The 17,367-nt window shown below is 35.8% G+C and overlaps 1 protein-coding gene across 7 annotated transcripts in view; it reads right to left on the reverse strand.

Moving 5' to 3' along the window:
- Positions 1-17,367, reverse strand: part of DNAH12 (dynein axonemal heavy chain 12) — a 221,669-nt gene that overhangs the window by 82,975 nt on the left and 121,327 nt on the right. For all 7 annotated transcript variants that reach the window (XM_032868373.1, XM_032868369.1, XM_032868370.1 and 4 more), the window contains 7 exons: positions 17,018-17,156; positions 15,409-15,575; positions 12,433-12,688; positions 10,336-10,635; positions 9,411-9,589; positions 8,131-8,323; positions 834-995 (listed from right to left, as the gene is read on the reverse strand). In XM_032868373.1, coding sequence (XP_032724264.1) covers positions 834-995; positions 8,131-8,323; positions 9,411-9,589; positions 10,336-10,635; positions 12,433-12,688; positions 15,409-15,575; positions 17,018-17,156 — 1,396 coding nt within the window. The remainder of the gene's footprint in view (positions 1-833; positions 996-8,130; positions 8,324-9,410; positions 9,590-10,335; positions 10,636-12,432; positions 12,689-15,408; positions 15,576-17,017; positions 17,157-17,367) is intronic.

Genomic DNA, 17,367 nt, shown 5'->3' on the forward strand with positions numbered 1-17,367 from the left:
CACCCCAGGCCACAAACTAGTAATGTCTCATTTATTGAAGGCATTCCAAGTACATGACACTTCATAAGGGCTTCATTTCATTTGATCTTCAGGCCTCACAACACCCTATATAGGAGGAACTATGTTGTATACATATATTAGTTCCATTCCATACAAGAGAAAAGCAGGTGTTTGAACTATTCTACTACAGATGCTATCAGTGGAAAAGATACAGAAAGAACATTCATTCTGGAATGAAACACCCAGATATGAATGATATATTTTACGGGTAATAGTAATTATGACAACTAGAAAGAGGCAAGTACTAGCAGAGATCTTCTGTAGGAAGATATTAGAAATGGGGACTGAAGGACAATCTGAAGTAGTTGGCACTTCACAATTGTATTTTTTTGGTCAATTATGTCACAAAGCATAATTCTCAGATCTATCAGAATTGTTAGGACAAGGAGTTTTACTAAAGCTTTTTAAAAATTTGCTAACCAGTGGTAAACTATAACAGCTAATCAAGCAATATTTCAAAGCTATGTTTTTTCACATCACTGTAACCCTAAGACGTGATTTAAAATGTATAATCACTCGTAAAACATGCTACATAAGATCAAACAGATGCAATTACCATCATTATGAAAAAAGGAATTATAAAAATTCTGTCTCATAACTATGGTAGAAGTGATTTGAAGTTTACCAAGAAAAGATGTATTAAAATAATATACTTTTAAGTTTTTAATTACCAAAATCCAATATGCAAGCTATAATTGTCCTGAAGGGCAGGGAAAAAGTAACAAGATAAGAACATTTCTGTGTTGGGAACACCACTTCCTAAAAAGCATTACCTCCATCACTTCCTGCTTTTCATCAACAGCAAAAATGTTAGGTACTTCTCCCGTATTGAGCACACTGTCAATATCTTCTAGAAAGGCTTCCTCTTTAATCTGAATGTCGGTGATTAGAAAGACTGTCTTCTGGCCCCTCATGCCCACATTCCTTAATAGAACCTTAAAATAAAAATGCAATGGTAAGTAGAATGTGGTGAACGTGTGCTGTTCTTGCTTTCCCTGCCTTTCCCTTTTGGTAATGACATTTCAATTTTAGAGTGGTACCTCTCTCCACTTCTGGTGGGGTGGTGGGGCATTCCTATCATTCAGGGCCTCTACTTTTCCCACCTCCTGAGTGGGAGACCTAACTAGTCAGAGTTTCCCAAGCCCCCATACATAGTCATTGATTCAGAGGAGGGCACGATTTTAAGAGGGCTCCCTCACAGTCTTACTTCAGGGACTGAGATGGACTTGGAAACAGAAAGAATCTCTGTCACTCTGAGATGAAGGACATAAAGTCTAGTAATCTAGAATCTATAAATGCCAACTATGTTGCCTCATGGAGGAGTCTACTGGAGAAGGAACCTAATGGAGAAGAGCAGAGCCAGGAGACAGAGTAATTACTGGGGGGTTAATTTGAGTTCCTGAATTCAGACATGTCAAAGCCCTATCTACCTCTGGACCTTCTATCATGTAAGCCAATAACTTCATATTTTGCTTAAGTTAGTTTGAGTTGTATTTTGTGTTACATTGTCAATTGCAACCAAAGATTCCCAATTAATATAAAGATACGGACTTAGGGGCATGGTGGAGGAGACTTGTTTAGGATGTTAGTACTGTTTGTTAAAATTCCAGAACTTGTAAGCAGATTTTTATACAGCATTAAAAATGAAATTATATAAACTTATAATTAAATATATTATGTTAACAAGGGTAACAAATCTCATCACTTCCTATTATACTTACCATTATCTATCTTATAGAAATTATTTAAATCTATTATATACAGTAAAATACCATATAATGGTGCTCAAACACATAACTCTTCCCAACTCTGTTTTCAGTGACATCCATGGCAGGAGTTTGAATAATCCATGGTGGGAGTTTTTACACCAGAGAAATTAGCAAATGCTACTCGTCAAGAGGTTCTCCTGAACCCCCTTGAGAGTAGGATGTTAGACATTTGCCAGTATTCAACTGGGTATATTTCAAGTGAAAACACATTACTACTCTGCAAATGATTTTTTTAAACTTTATTCTATTTTTTCAGTGTTCCAAAATTCATTGTTTATGCATCACACCCAGTGCTCCATGCAATACGTGCCCTCCTTAATACCCACCACCAGGCTAAATGATTTTTAAAATAAACTGTCTCCATTTCTAAATTATATCTTTTAAGTATATCATATCATTTAAATAAATACTGAATTTTAATATTATACAAAAACTGCTTTTCCCATTAAAGCCATTCTCCAAAATACAGGTTGTTGTGTTCCTAGAAATACTTTTCTATCACCAAAACAAGTTTTCAAAGAAGTATTATATCTAATCATGTCAGCTTTATTTTTATAGCATTTAAAAAATTATTATATATATTTGGATATATTTGTGTGTATAATGTTGTATACAGATATATATATGTATATAAATATATATATTTGTATACAATATATATATGTTGTATACAAATATATGTTGTATACAAATATATACATGTATAAAAATATATATACAAATATATATATGTTGTATACAACATATATATACACACAAGTATATCCAAATATATATAATAATTTTTTAAATGCTATAAAAATAAAGCTGACATGATTAGAAGTGAGGGGTGGGGGGATGGGTGAGCCTGGTGATGGGTATTAAGGAGGGCACAGATTGCATGGAGCACTGGGTATTATACACAAACAATGAATCATGGAACACTACATCAAAAACTAATGATGTACTGTATGGTGACTAACAAAAAATATTATTATATACAAATAAATAGAAAGATACAATAAAAGCAGATTTAATTTATTGGCATAAGCATTGTTATACTTGAAAATCATATTCAAACATACAATGTGTGAAACTATTTCCAAACAGGAAAAGAGGGAACATTTCCAAAATACTAGGTATATGCCAAGAATCTTACATTTTATAATTTAATCATAACGACCTATGAACTAGGTGGTATTATCCAAATTTTACAAATAAAGTAACTAGGGTGTGACATTAGTCAGATAACAGACTGGAAAGCTCCAGGTCCTCATTGTCCCAGGAAGATACCAAATTAGCAATATACAGACCAAAATACCTTTGTGGAACCCTAGGAACTAGTTAAGGGGTATGGCACCCCTGTAAATGCATAAAAAAGAGAAGGAACAATGCAGAGAGTGTAAAAAAATTTACTGTAATTTTCTCGCCCTAGCCTCTTCTCTCCTAGCATAGAGCAACACAGTCAGGAGGATACCGTCAGTTCTTGGCTTTTCCCTCACACAGAGGGAATAGACTGGACCTGCTTTCAGCATCTGGCTTGTCAAGGGGCTGCCTGACAGGCTGATTTTTGTCTCACCTGACTCAGGGTACTGACGGGAACAGAGCTTAGTTCTGATATGAGATTGGAGACCACTGAAGACAGAGGCAAGTGCCCTCCCACATGGAAGCATCAGTGACTCTGAAGTTCCACAGGAAGGTGCCAGGGGGACCAACAGGTGAGGGGAAGAATACAGCACAGACCAAAACCAAAAAAGATCATTAGAAGAAAGAGGAAATTAAGGTAGCTAAAGTCACCTGTATTCATGCACAACCCAAAAGAAGATTCAACCCCCCACCAAGTTCTGAGAAGTCTCAGAACTTCTAGAACGGTGATTGGTGAAGGTTTCTCCCTGCATGAAGCCAGTCCATAAAGACTGGAGAGGTAGTAGTTCATCAAGTGCCCCAAACTGAGAAGATCACAAGATGTACAAGGAAACAGGGAAACATGACCCAATCAAAAAAACAAAATAAACCCTAAGAAAACCAAAACAACAACAAAAACAGATCTAAGAACTGCATAACAAGAAATTAAAAATAACTTTTCAAGATGCTCAATAAAACAATGAATCTTGGAACACTACATCAAAAACTAAGGAAGATGTGGTCCATATACACTATGGAGTATTATGCTTCCATCAGAAAGGATAAATACCCACTTTTGTAGCAACATGGATGGGACTGGAAGAGATTATGCTGAGTGAAATAAATCAAGCAGAGAGAGTCAATTATCATATGGTTTCACTTATTTGTGGAGCATAACAAATAACATGGTGGACATGGGGAGATGGAGAGGAGAAGGGAGCTGAGGGAAATTGGAAGGAGAGGTGAACCATGAGAGACTATGGACCCTGAAAAACAATCTGAGGGTTTTGAAGGGGCAGGGGGTGGGAGGTTGGGGGAACCAGGTGGTGGGTATTGGGGAGGGCACATATTGCATGGAGCACTGGGTGTGGTGCAAAAACAATGAATACTGTTACACTGAAAAGAAATTAAAAAAAAAAACAACTAATGATGTGTTGTATGGTGATGAATATAACACAGAAAAATTTTTTAAAAATTAAATTTAAAAAAAGGTGCTCAATAAGCTAAAAACAATACAGATAGACAACTAAAGAAAATTAGGAAAATAATGCATTGTCAAAATAGGAATATTAATAGAAATGTGAACACCTAAAAAATAACTTGAGACTTATGGGATATCATTAAGTGGACTATTATACACATTATAGGAGTATTAAAGAAGAAAAGAGGGGGAAAGGCAGAGAGCTTAAAGAAATAATGTCCCAAAAATGAAATCTGAGGATAGAAATGAACAAATGAGGATAGAAATAGAAATTCAAGAAGCTCAGCAAACTCCAACTAGAATAAACCCTAACAGACTCACACACCAAGACATATTATAATCAAACTGCTCAAAGTCAAATATAAAGAGAGATCTTTGAAAGCAGCAATAGAAAAACAGCGCTTCATATACGAGGGAGCTTTCATAAGATTATCAGTATACTTCTTAGCAGTATACTTCTTGCTTATACTGCTTATAAGCAAAAAGGGAGTGGGATAATATATTCAAACTGCTGGAAGAAAATGAAACTGTCCACCAGGAATACTATATCTGCAAAAGATGTCCTTCAAAAATAAAGAAAGAACTCCTCACAGAGAAGCTGAGGGAATTTATTACCACTAGATGTGCCCTTCAAAATATGCTAAAGGGAGTCCTTCAAGTTGAAATGAAAGGATGCTAGACAGCAACACAAAGCCACATGAAAGTGTAAAGTTCTCCAGTAAATATATGGGCAAATACAGAATTCTATACTATTGTGATTTTAGTGTATAAATTCACTTTTAATTCTTATATTAGAATCTAGAATCCAAAGCACAAAAACCTTTATAAACCCTGATGTTAATGGGTACACAATCTATAAAGACATAATTTGTGACATCAGTAACATAAAGGGGGGGGGACAGATGTAAAGGAATAGTTTTTGTATGTGATTGCAATTCTTATCAGTCTAAAATAGGTTGTTATTACTTTAAGATGTCTTATGTAATCACAATAGTAACTCCCCCCCACCAAAAAAAAATCTATAGAGTATACACAAAAGAAAATGAAAAGGGAATCAAAGCATGTCACTACAATCAATCAACAAAACACAAAGGCAGGGAGTAAGAGAGGAAGTGAGGGACAAATTAACTACAAACATACAGCAAACAGTTAACAAAATGCCAATAGTAAATCCTTCCCCATCAGGAATGACTTTAAATGCAAATGGATTAAACTCCCCAATCAAAATACATAGTTTGGCTGAATGGATTTACAGAACAGGATCCAATGGTATGTGGCTTAGAAGAGACTCACTTTAGACCTAAGGACACAGGGGCTGAAAGTGAAAGGATAGAGATGTTCCATGCAAATGGCAACCAAAGGAGAGCAGGGTGACTATACTAATATCAGACAAAATCATCAGTAAAAAACTGTCTTAAGCGACAAGAAATATTATATAATGGTAAAAGGATCAGTTCTTCAGGAAGATGTAACAATTATACATATTTATGCACCGAACAGCTGAACTCCTAAATACATGAAACAAGCATTGACAAGAGTTGAAGGGAGAAATAGCAAAACAATAGTGGGAGATTTCAATACTCTACTTTCAATTAGGGATAGAACAACCAGACAAAAGATCAATAAGGAAAGAGAGTATTTGCACAACACTATAGGTCAGTTGGACCTCACAGATAGAGAACACGCCATCCAACAACAGAATACACATTCTTCCCTAGTGCACATAGGATATTCTCCAGGACAGATGATATATTAGGCCAATAAACAAGTCTTAATAAATTTAAGAAGATAGGTATCAAATCAAGCATCTTTTCTAACCACAATGGAATGAAACTAAATCAGCAGCAGAAGGAAAACTGGAAACTACAAATTCACAGCAATTAAACAACACACTCTTAAACAACAGATCAAAGAAGAAATCACACAGGAAATTAGAAAATTTCTTGAAATCAATGAAAATGAAGACTCAACATATCAAAACTTATAAAATGCAATAAAAGGGGGCGCCTGGGTGCCTCAATTGGTTAAGTGTCTGCCTTCAGCTCAGGTCACGATCCCAGTGTCCAGGGATGAGAGAGTCTGCTTCTCCCTCTCCCTCTGCCTGCAGCTCCCCGTGGTCGTTCTTTTTCTCTCTCATATAAAAAAAAATTTAAAAACATAAAAAAATCTTTAAAAAATGCAGCAAAAGCAGTGCTAAGAGGGAAGTTTATAACTATAAACACTTTACATTAAAAAAAGAAGAAAGATCTCAAATCAACAACCTAACTTTATACATTGTGGAACTTCAAAAAATGGACAAACACAAAGCTAGCAGGAGGAAGGAAATATTAAAGATTAGGGCAGAGATAAACAAAGTAGAGAATAAAAAAATCAATAGAAAAGAATCAGTGGAACTTAGAGTTGGGTTTTTCTTTTTTTTAAAAAAAAAATCAACAAAATTGACAAAACCTTAGCTAGTTTAGAAAAAAGAGAGAAGGGGAGCCTGGGTGGCTCAGTGGGTTAAAGCCTCTGCCTTCACTCAGGTCATAATCCCAGGTCCTGGGATCGAGCCCCATATCAGGCTCTCTGCTTGGCAGAGAGCCTGCTTCTACCTCTCTCTCTGCCTGCCTCTCTGCCTACTTGTGATCTCTGTCAAATAAATAAATAAATAAAATCTTAAAAAAAAAAAAAGAAAGAAAAAAGAGGGAAGATTCAAATAACTAAAATTACAAATTTAAGAAGGGACATTACAACCCATGTCACAAAAATTAAAAAAGATTATAAGAGAATACTATTAACAATGGTATGCCAACAAATTGTATAACTTGGAATAAATTCTTAAAAACAAATGAAGAAACTAAAGTACAGAAAGATTTAGTAACATGCCCAAGATAACCGAATCATAGAAAGTAGAAATTAAAACTGAGTTTGCCTAACCTTAAAGTCCATGTTCTTTCTACTAAAGAAGGCTGCTTTCTCTATCTATTGGTTTCAGTGGTAGAAATGTATCAAAAATTTCCCTCTAAAGTGAGAGGAGAAAAAGAAACACTGCAATTTTTCTACTATGTCTATGTAAACCTTTTAGGTATCAGCTTGGATTCTACCATTTCCATCTGCAAGCAACCTGTTCTTCATGCTAACTTTTAGGATGTAGAAATTTAGTATGTGAGGTGAGTACAAGTGAAAAAATCCAGCAATAGCTTTCTATTTTTAATTTCGGATCATCTCCTTTCTGGATCCTGCAGAACCCTTGGCACGTGAGGACGAAGCCCAGGCATGCACTCCAGTATTTTATTGGTTACTGGGAAAGCAACATGGTCCCAAGAAAGCTATTAAGATTGGACAACATGAACATCATCATCATTGCCGGGGCTCATATGAAACAGTCTCCTGGAAAACATACATTTGTCTGAAACAAGACCTCCTTGAACTGAAATAAAGATAGAATTGGCAGCAGCAGCGGATAAGACAAGTTATAAATCCTGCTCTGCTGTGCATACCTTCCCTCAACTTCCATTTCCTCATCAGTAAAACCGAGAGGACCATCCCTGTTGCACTGAACTGTTTTATCTACAGAACAAGATCACGTATGAAAAGCACTTGGGGGTCAGCACGCACAGTAACTGCTCATGGGTAACACTGTCCTCATCCCCAGTGCATTCAGCATGCAGCTGTGTGGGCTGGCTCTCTTCACGGCACTGATACTATTTTAGACGCTAGGTTTCATCCTAATTTTACCTTCAGATCCTCTCTCCACTCATTCATTTCATAGCTTTTAGAAACTTCTGGTTGGAAAATCTGCATTTTTGCCATAGATGTAGCCAGACGAGTTAAAGATTGACGACCACTGCCTCCAAGTCCAACAAGCAGAGCATTTCCACCAGACTGCTTTAGAATTCGACATATTCGTGATAAATGTTCCAATACATACCTATGAAATACCAATACTATTATACTTGAAAATATAAATGCAAGTGTATATTTACATGTAATTATTATTTTATATTCTTGGAAGGATAGACTGTGCTCTCCTGTATGTTCTCCCAATTTTAAAGGGGTAATCACCAAAAAGGGTGGTTTTTCAAAAGAACTTAGAATTGGATCATTTGATGCAAAGGAAAACTAAGACACAAATTCAGGAAATGTAATATACAAATTACAAAAATAAGATGAAATTTTAAGTACTTATACTGGAAGCACATTCCTGCTTTTACTAAAAACATTTTTCAGTCTTTTAATATTAGGCTTTATAGGTGAGAAACAGAAAATCAGGTCTTTACAAAATTAGAAATTTCAGTAAAGACATCCAGACTCACTAGTAATTAGGGAAATTAAAATTAGAGTCACAGTGGGATACCATTCCACTCACGTTTAGACTGGCAATACCTATCACACCTGGCAATTCTAAGTGTTGGCAAGGGTAAGGGACAATAGGAGCTCTTAAATAATCATTTCTGAAGACATTTCAGCCAAACTTAGGGAAGTAGAAGGTGAAGATGGTTATTGTTAGACACTATGACACAGTAATTCCACTTTTAGGAATATAGCCTACAGAAATTCTAACACGTGTACCCAAAGAGACATGAATATTCAAATCTTTTTTTATAATTGCAAAAACCAGAAGTCCCCTAAAAGTCTGTCTCAGAAAAACAACTACATTGTGTTAGTAGCAAAAATTAATTTTTTTGATGACTCTTACGAACAACAGAGAATAAACTTGAAGAATACATGCAAAATAGAACTGTGCATATATATGTTTTGGAACATACATTGTAGTAAAGTCCAAAGAAGCACGAGAGCTTCCTTTTACTACTGAGGATATAATGGGGATGCTGCAGTCAGAGAGGGTTGGCTAAACAAGGGGTTCAAATAAATTGCTAATATTTTATGTCTTCAGCTGAGTGATCAGTACAGGGTTATTCACTACATTTTTCTTTATATTTTTTGGCACATTTTAAATATTTCACAGAAAAATTTTACAAATAGCAATTTCCACCATCAGTACCAAATGTAGGTACCTAAAAATGACAAGATTCATTCTTGTTTTGTGAGTTTGATTATACTCATCTAAGCATTGGTCCACAACATCACTAAAATGATGAATATTTGGAATTTCAACATAAACTCTTTCGTCTCCTTCAAGGTCAGGATTCATATAATCGCCAAACATGAGATTTCTCAAGTTCTCTTCAGTTATCTATAGAATGGAAATCAACAAGTTACAAAATTTATATTTTATAAATTTAAGAAAACGTTATATAAAATTTTATTTTGTCCATGTTATAGGATGATTGTCAATTAAATAATTCTTTTAAACATTAAGATAGTAGACAATATATTGTAAAATTAATACCTGAAATTACATTGCATCCACCAAAAATAAAAAGAACAGAAATTTTTCTGTCCTATAAATTTCCCCTCCAGGGACTGGAAAAGTCATTCTCAGTGAGTAGTTACTAAGGGATGGTCACTGTGTTAAGCACTTTTCATTCATTATATCATTTAATCCCTATCATATATGGTTTTACTCTTTTTAAAAAGATTTTATTTATTTATTTGAGAGTGAGATAGAGAGCTACAGCAAGAGCAAGTGGGAGGGTGTGGGGGGTGGAGAGAGACAAGCAAACTGCACTGAGGGCAGAGCCGAACTTGGGGCTGATCTCAGGACCAGAGATTATGACCTGAGCCAAAATCAAGAGTGGGCTGCTCAACTGACTGAGCCACCCAGGTGCCCCATGGTTTTATTCTTTAAATAACTTCTGCATTACCTACATAATTCCTCTGAAGACAAATCTTCTCAAAATAAATACCTATCGATGAGGAAAGTTTAAAAAAAATATGATTGTTACGAAGCAACCGTATTTTTTTTTAAAGATAAGTTGATTGTAATAATCCATGCTATTGTGCCATTTTAATTTGTTTAGAATCACTAAATATACTCACTGGGGTGTTCTCCTTCCTCAAATGTGAAAAGATACCATCAAATGATTCTTTAAAATGGTCCTTTACCACAGCTTTGATTAAATCGAACAGCCAGTATCGATCATGGTCATTTACGAGGCGGTCATAAAATACGCGGAGAACCTCATGCACAAAGAGGCGGATCATGGTGTGCTTGCTCTGCACCGCCTCCTTCTCAATCAGTAAGCAGCCCTGGATGACACGGGAAAAATCCCGCAAGTTGAAAGTGTAATGAGACTTCGTGGGAGTGGGCAAAAGATTTTCCATGGATTGTTTATATATCTGAATAAGAAAAAAGCAACAAAGCAAAAATAAAATGATTATAACATGCGAAGTCATGTAACAAACAGCATTTTCTATACAATAATTAACTTACCAGATTATATTGGTTTGGAAAATTGTATAGTACCAAGTCTAGCATGACATTTAGCTTTTTATTTTGGTTCAGAAGAGACATTATGAAGTTGAGGGAACTTAAAATTACCAGATTCCATCCAAGCCCCAAAAGGGACAATGCTTTTATCTCCCCGTTATTACAGTTGAATGACCTGGGATTAAGTAATCAGCAAAAACTTTAGTAGAAAGTGAAACCAAGATAACTCATTCAGAAGCATTCCAAATGAAGGGGTGGATGAAACAATTTCCTTTTGACTACTCTTGACTTAAAACAAATCGATGTATGCTCTTCCTTCCCTTCACTCCTATTTTCTCTTTGCCGCTTCTTCATCTTAACTGGCTATCATACAGAAATAAAATGCAATTTTACTATATGCGGAATTTACCAAATAAAGTTTAATATTTAAAGGAGGGTAAATTAAATCTTTTATAATATAGCCCCCCTGCAAAAAAAAAAACCCAAGTGAAATTATTTTTTATTTATCTGTGTCCTATGATTCATCCCCCCTCCCCCCACCTATAGCTTCCACATGGTGGGGCTCAAATACTTCAAATTAAAAAAAATCCTTTCTGTATCCCATTCTGCCTGGCCAACTCCCTTCTTTTTCCAGGAGATACCCAAAATACATAAATCATATTTTATAAATAGAAGCACTTTTCTGGTATCAAAATAAGTATTATAACTTGAATGTACTATCACTTTGCTCATAGTTTCTCTATTTTAACAGCACAAATTTTCTCTATTTTAACAGCACAAACAGAACAAGAGGGACACTTTAGACAGACACAGTGCTCTTAGAAACCAATGGGATGAGTCTAGGAATTTTTGTGCTTCTTGTGGCACTGATCCCACAGTGAACCCACTTCATCAAGGGCTCCAGAAAAGCTTAGTTTAGTAACACCATCACTCACTTACCTTAGATACAGTTTTTCCTTTTACCATTAGTGATGAGGCTGGCTCTGGCCTCCAAGCACTGGCAGATAACACACCCTGAATAAGGCAAAGCCATTGGGCCATCTTGTGTTCTGTTCCCACCCCTCTATTTCTAATTTCACTGCTACTCCTAAATTATTTGGTATGGCTTTTTAAAAAAGTATGTATTCATAAGCTGCAGAAGTTTGTTCGTTTCTTTCTCTCTTCCCTCCTTTCTTTTGTAGACTCCACACCCAACGTGGGGCTCAAGCTTATGACCCCAAGATCAAGAGTCACATGTACTACCAAGTGAGCCAGCCAGAAGACCCTTTCTCTGTCTTTTTAAAGGCAAACATGAAGAATGGAAGGAGAGAGACAATTAATGAACACCAGGAGAGAAACCTAACAATTAGGAAAACCCTCGTAGTGTGGCAGATACTGACTCTACATGATTTCCTTGGAACTACCCTGTGAAATAGGTGCTTTCATTTTAATGGTTAAAAAACTGAGTTTCTGGAAGGTCAAATTACTTTCTCTAGGCCACATGGCTAGGAAATAGCAGTCAAGGTTCAAACCCAGTTAGAGTCTCTGATTTCAAAGCCCATGATCTTCTGTTCTCACACCTTCTTAACAACTTCTCTGACACTGAAGACTAAAATAAATGGCTAAGGGAAAAGATTAAAAAACAAAAAAGAACCAAATGGGAAAAATGTGTAATAGTAAAATATATATATATATTTTTAATATTTTCTATCACAGTATTTGCTCACCTCCATTGTCCCACTGACAATCTGGTTCCCAATTGAGAAGTACTCTGGAGGAAATTCATGAGTCCTCAGGTAGAATGTTACAATTGACGAGAAGATTCGGACCATAGTTTCATCACTGAAGGTATTAATAGAGCAGATGTTGAAATGTCGAATAAACCGGGGAGTGACTGGATTTCTTCCACCACCTGGAGGGCCCATGGCAGCAATCAGCTGGATGTCAACCAGGGTGATCTTACTTGTGTCCTTAAGGTCATACCTTGAAAGCACATAAAAATTCCAAAGCAATTAGTTATAAGCCAATAAGATGGAATGAATTGTAGAACTGCCTAGAAACTTAATCTGATTTTAGCTTCTCTAAAAGAATCTGAGAAAATGCTTAGAGTAGAAAAATTAAAATAAAGTTTATTTTTTTTAATTGAGGTATAATTGACGTAAGATTAGTTTTGGGTGTATAACATAATGACTCGATATTTGTATGTGAAATGATCATCACAGTAAGTCCACTTAACATCTATCACCTTACATAGTGACAAAATTTTCTTCTTCTGATGAGAACTTTCAAAATTCACTCTCCTAGATACTTTTGAATATGCAATATAGTATTAACTGTAATCACCATGTTGTACACTACATTGCTATGGCTTATTCGTTTTGAATTGGAAATTTATACCTTTTGACCCCCTTCACCTATTTTACCCACCCCCCAGCCCCTGCCTCAGGCAATCACCAGTCTGGGGACAGAACGATTTTCGGTTTTGGTGGGGATTTTTTTTACAGGGTGAGGGGTGGGGAATGGAGAGGAGAGAGAGAATCTTAAGCAGGCTCCACACTAGGTGTGGGGCTCAGTCTCACAACCCAGAGATCATGACCTGACCTGAAATCAAGAGTCAGATGTTTAACTGCTTAAGCCACTCAGGTGCCCCTGGACAGAACATTTTTTAAAGTGGCACTCTTATTTCTCTTTCCAGTAACACTGAGTCTGTTGCTCAAATTCTGGGCATCTAGAATGTCCCTTCCTTTTGCCCTTTTCGTTCTTTCCTATACTTCTTTCCAACTTGACTTTCTGCTTGTTCTCTTCACTCCAAATCCAGAAGCATGGATGAGAGATTATTCCTGTTTGTAGCTGATTATAGGTAGGTGGACCACATGTCCCATTTTGCCTAGGACAATTCTGACTGGACTTGTCCAGTAACTATTATTACTAATAATTACAATACTCCTCTTTTATGCTCATAATTGTTCTAGTTCAAAACAATCATACAGTCATACTACTTACAGCAAAGTCCTGATTTTATTTTTACATCTCAGATCTCCAGAGCACATAAAAATATCTAAATAGTATCTATAACACTTTTGTTAAAAAGAGATCCAATGGGGCACAACGAAGCTTGAAAGAAATTTTAATGAGAAAGAAATATATAGGGGCATCTGTCTTCAGCTCAGGTCATGATCACAGGGTTCCTTGATTGAGCCTCATGTCGAGACCCTGCTCAGCGAGAAGTCTGCTTCTCCTTCTCCCTCTGCCTCTCAAATAAATAAATAAAATTTTAAAAAGAAAGTAAGAAATATATAAATGCTCAATTTAGCTGGAACCAGGAAGATCAAAAATGTGCTTATTACTGATTGGACATTAAGTCTTTTAACACTGAAGTTCTTACAAAAGGGGGGCAGGAGACATGGGAGAAATCTATATAGTCAGTCTATAGCAGTACCTCTAACAGGAAGTATGAAAATATGACCTGGTTTTTTGCAACAATCCTAATAACTTTCAGAGGGAGCTTGTTAAGTAAATTATGGCAGGATCCACCCAATTAAATTATATTAGAAGCTGACAAAATAAAAAAATAAAAAGCCAATAAAATGAGATAAACAATATGGACAGGTGCTCAAAAAATTTTAAGTGCAAATAAGTCATAAAACATTGTGTAATAGAAGTCTACTTTTTTAAATAAAAATATGTTTGTATAGAAAAAAAAAACCTTGAAAGAATAGGGAATACACTATTAACAGTAGTTATCTCCTGAAGGCAGGAGACCCAGGTATAACAAAGTAATAACAAAATGAAGTAATAACAAAAATGTATTTCTGAAATATGACTTAGCTTCAAAATTAGTCTACTCTTACGTTAGATTAAAAAAATCATGTATACTAGGGAGTAGAAAAGTATATTTAAGAGGAGGAAATGAAGAATTACTCAATCCTAACTAAAAGATACAATGTCTTACATGGTGGAAACTAACTACAGCGTCATAACCATGGGATGGAGGGTGGGCGCCTAGGTGGCTCCTTCAGTTCAGCATCCACTCTTGATACTGGTTTAGGTCATGATCTCCCGGGTCATGAGATCTGGCCCTGCACTGGACTCTGCACTCAGCAGGGAGTCTTGTTGAGGATTCTCTCCCTCTACTTCTCCCCCCTCACAGCACATGCATACATTCTTTCTCTAAAATAAATAAATCTTAAAAAAAATGGGAATGAAGGGAGAGGAAGAGTTATCTATGGAATTGATGTCAAAACCAAGCTATCTTAAGGGTACAGTACTCCCGAATAGTCACAGAAAATACAGAGAATTTAAAATGGCAGAAACATAGAATGCTGATTATGATTATGGTTGAAGCCTACCCACAAATTCTCAGCTCTGGGAGAATAGTACTTTGAAACATGTAATCGGTAAGTTATTTTCAAGGATTGAAAATAATAGTTGAAAAGGAAAGAATTTATTCCGTTATTGGATAAATTCATTTCTTATACTGGATTATTCATCCCAGTAATCTAACTCACACATTCACAGGAAAGAATGTCATAAAAAAGTACAGAAAAGTCTTCCAAAAATTTCCATATAAGAAAATCTGAGTAACCATTTTCTTCTATCAGTAACTTGAAAAAATGTATTACTTTGATGTGAGAAACTAAAATTGAAAAAGAGAACAAAAATGACATCAGCATGGCTAATTAAAACTCCAGTTAAATAGTTACCAGTGCCCACAGTCAAAAAATTGTCGTAGTAATTCAATAGGAGGTTGAGCTCCATATTTCTCCAATGCAGGCATATTCATGTCATCTATAAAAATTACACACTTCTTTCCCATTGGTGGTCCAAAAACTCCTTTGCGTCTTTTATCCAGTCTAGCCATAATAATATTCTAAAATATAAATAAGAAGAATATTTAAAGCCATTCTAAACACCAGGGGGAAAAGAATTTACAGTCTATATAAGGAAATAATGTCAGGAAGCATTATGTGTGTGTTTATATTTACTCATTTTTAGGGTGATATCAAACCTTCTATTCAATATCAAAAAGCATTTACTGAAATCCTTTTATGCACTCAGAATTGTTATATACAGGGGTGCCTGGGTGTCTGCCTTCAGCTCATATCATGATCCCAGGGTCTGGGGATCGAACCTTATGTTGAGCTCCCTGCTCAGCAGGAAGCCTGCTTCTCCCTCTCCCTCTGCCCCTCCTTGCACTCATGCACATGCTCTAATAAAAAAAATTCCTTAAAAAATTATTATATACATACATATTTATATTGCACACAAACACAAAATATTTTCCTCGTTGGATACCCCAACATCTCTTTAACTTTAACTTATTCAACATCTAAAAGCCCTGATCTAAATTTGTCAGATTTTGAAATTAAGGGAATTCTATAGGCTTAAAAAACCAGAAATGAGTCCCATAATTCAGGTGAGAATGGACATGAATTTAGGCATGGATGATTATAATAGTGACTAGAAAAGGTCTTGTGCAGAACTTTCAACTTGGCACAAAGAAGGGCATGAACAACCACATGATTCCTGTCACATAAGGTCATACAATAGTCCATGGCTTGAAAGATCTTTCATGGAGTCAGTAAGCAGCAAATGTCCTGAAGGATCATCTAGAAGAATCTAGAAGAACAATTCAAAGTTCTCACTCTTTTTCTACCCACCCCCCAGTCTCTTCTCCAGTTAAGAAAGCAACTGTGGCTTCTTCTTGGGCTTATAAAAAAGGATGACAAAGCTCAATAATCCAGTATTAATGCAAAAATGTTCCCTTGAATGTGGTTCCAACATTACATGCTCTTGGAAATTGTCAGTTAATTGGTGTGTCTTTTATCCTTTGTTTTTTTAAATAGATATGTTTAAAATAATTTATAACTCAGGAATTTAATGAATAAAAATGGGAACATAAGATTTTTTAAATGTTCTCTTGAACTTTTGTCCTTAAAACTTTTTTTAAAAGATTTTATTTATTTATTTGACGGAGAGAGACAGACACAGCAAGAGAGGGAACACAAGCAGGGGGGAGTGGGAGAGGGAGAAGCAGACTTCCTGCTGATCAGGGAGCCTGATGCGGGGCTCGATTCCAGGACCCCAGGATCATGACCCAAGCCGAAGGCAGACATCTAACAATTGAGCCACCCAGACCCCCTGTCCTTAAAACTTACTTATAATGCCAAAAACAAAGGTTCTGAAATTTCATTTAAATTTATAGAAGACTTACACAGCTGCTTATTTAATATAAAATTTTAAACACTAATCAAATAAGGCAAAAAAACCAAAAAGTTAATTATGGACCCATGTTTCTGGCTTTAAACTAACCTGAACCTGGTTGGCACTGGTCCGTGCAGAGAAATTAACATAAAAAGGGAAATACCGGTCCTTTTCCAAGTGATTCATTAGTTTATCCTTCACATATACTGATTTTCCTGTACCCGTCGGACCCACGAAAAGCAATGGCCTTTATGAAAACAATGAACATATCATTAAAAAAGAGAAAAAGCCAGAATACCATTTCTACTACAGAAGGATGAAATTTGTTGAAAACTTAAGTAATGAAATCACCTTCATCTAAAGATTCACATTTTAATCTACCACTGTTATTTCATGTGAGACCAGTGAAAGTGACAAATGGCACACATTTTTGCTTCCTTTTACTGAGACTTTAGTAG

Source organism: Lontra canadensis, unplaced genomic scaffold (assembly GCF_010015895.1).
Source record: "Lontra canadensis isolate GAN:19392208 unplaced genomic scaffold, GSC_riverotter_1.0 scaffold35, whole genome shotgun sequence".
NCBI classification, from domain to species: domain Eukaryota; kingdom Metazoa; phylum Chordata; class Mammalia; order Carnivora; family Mustelidae; genus Lontra; species Lontra canadensis.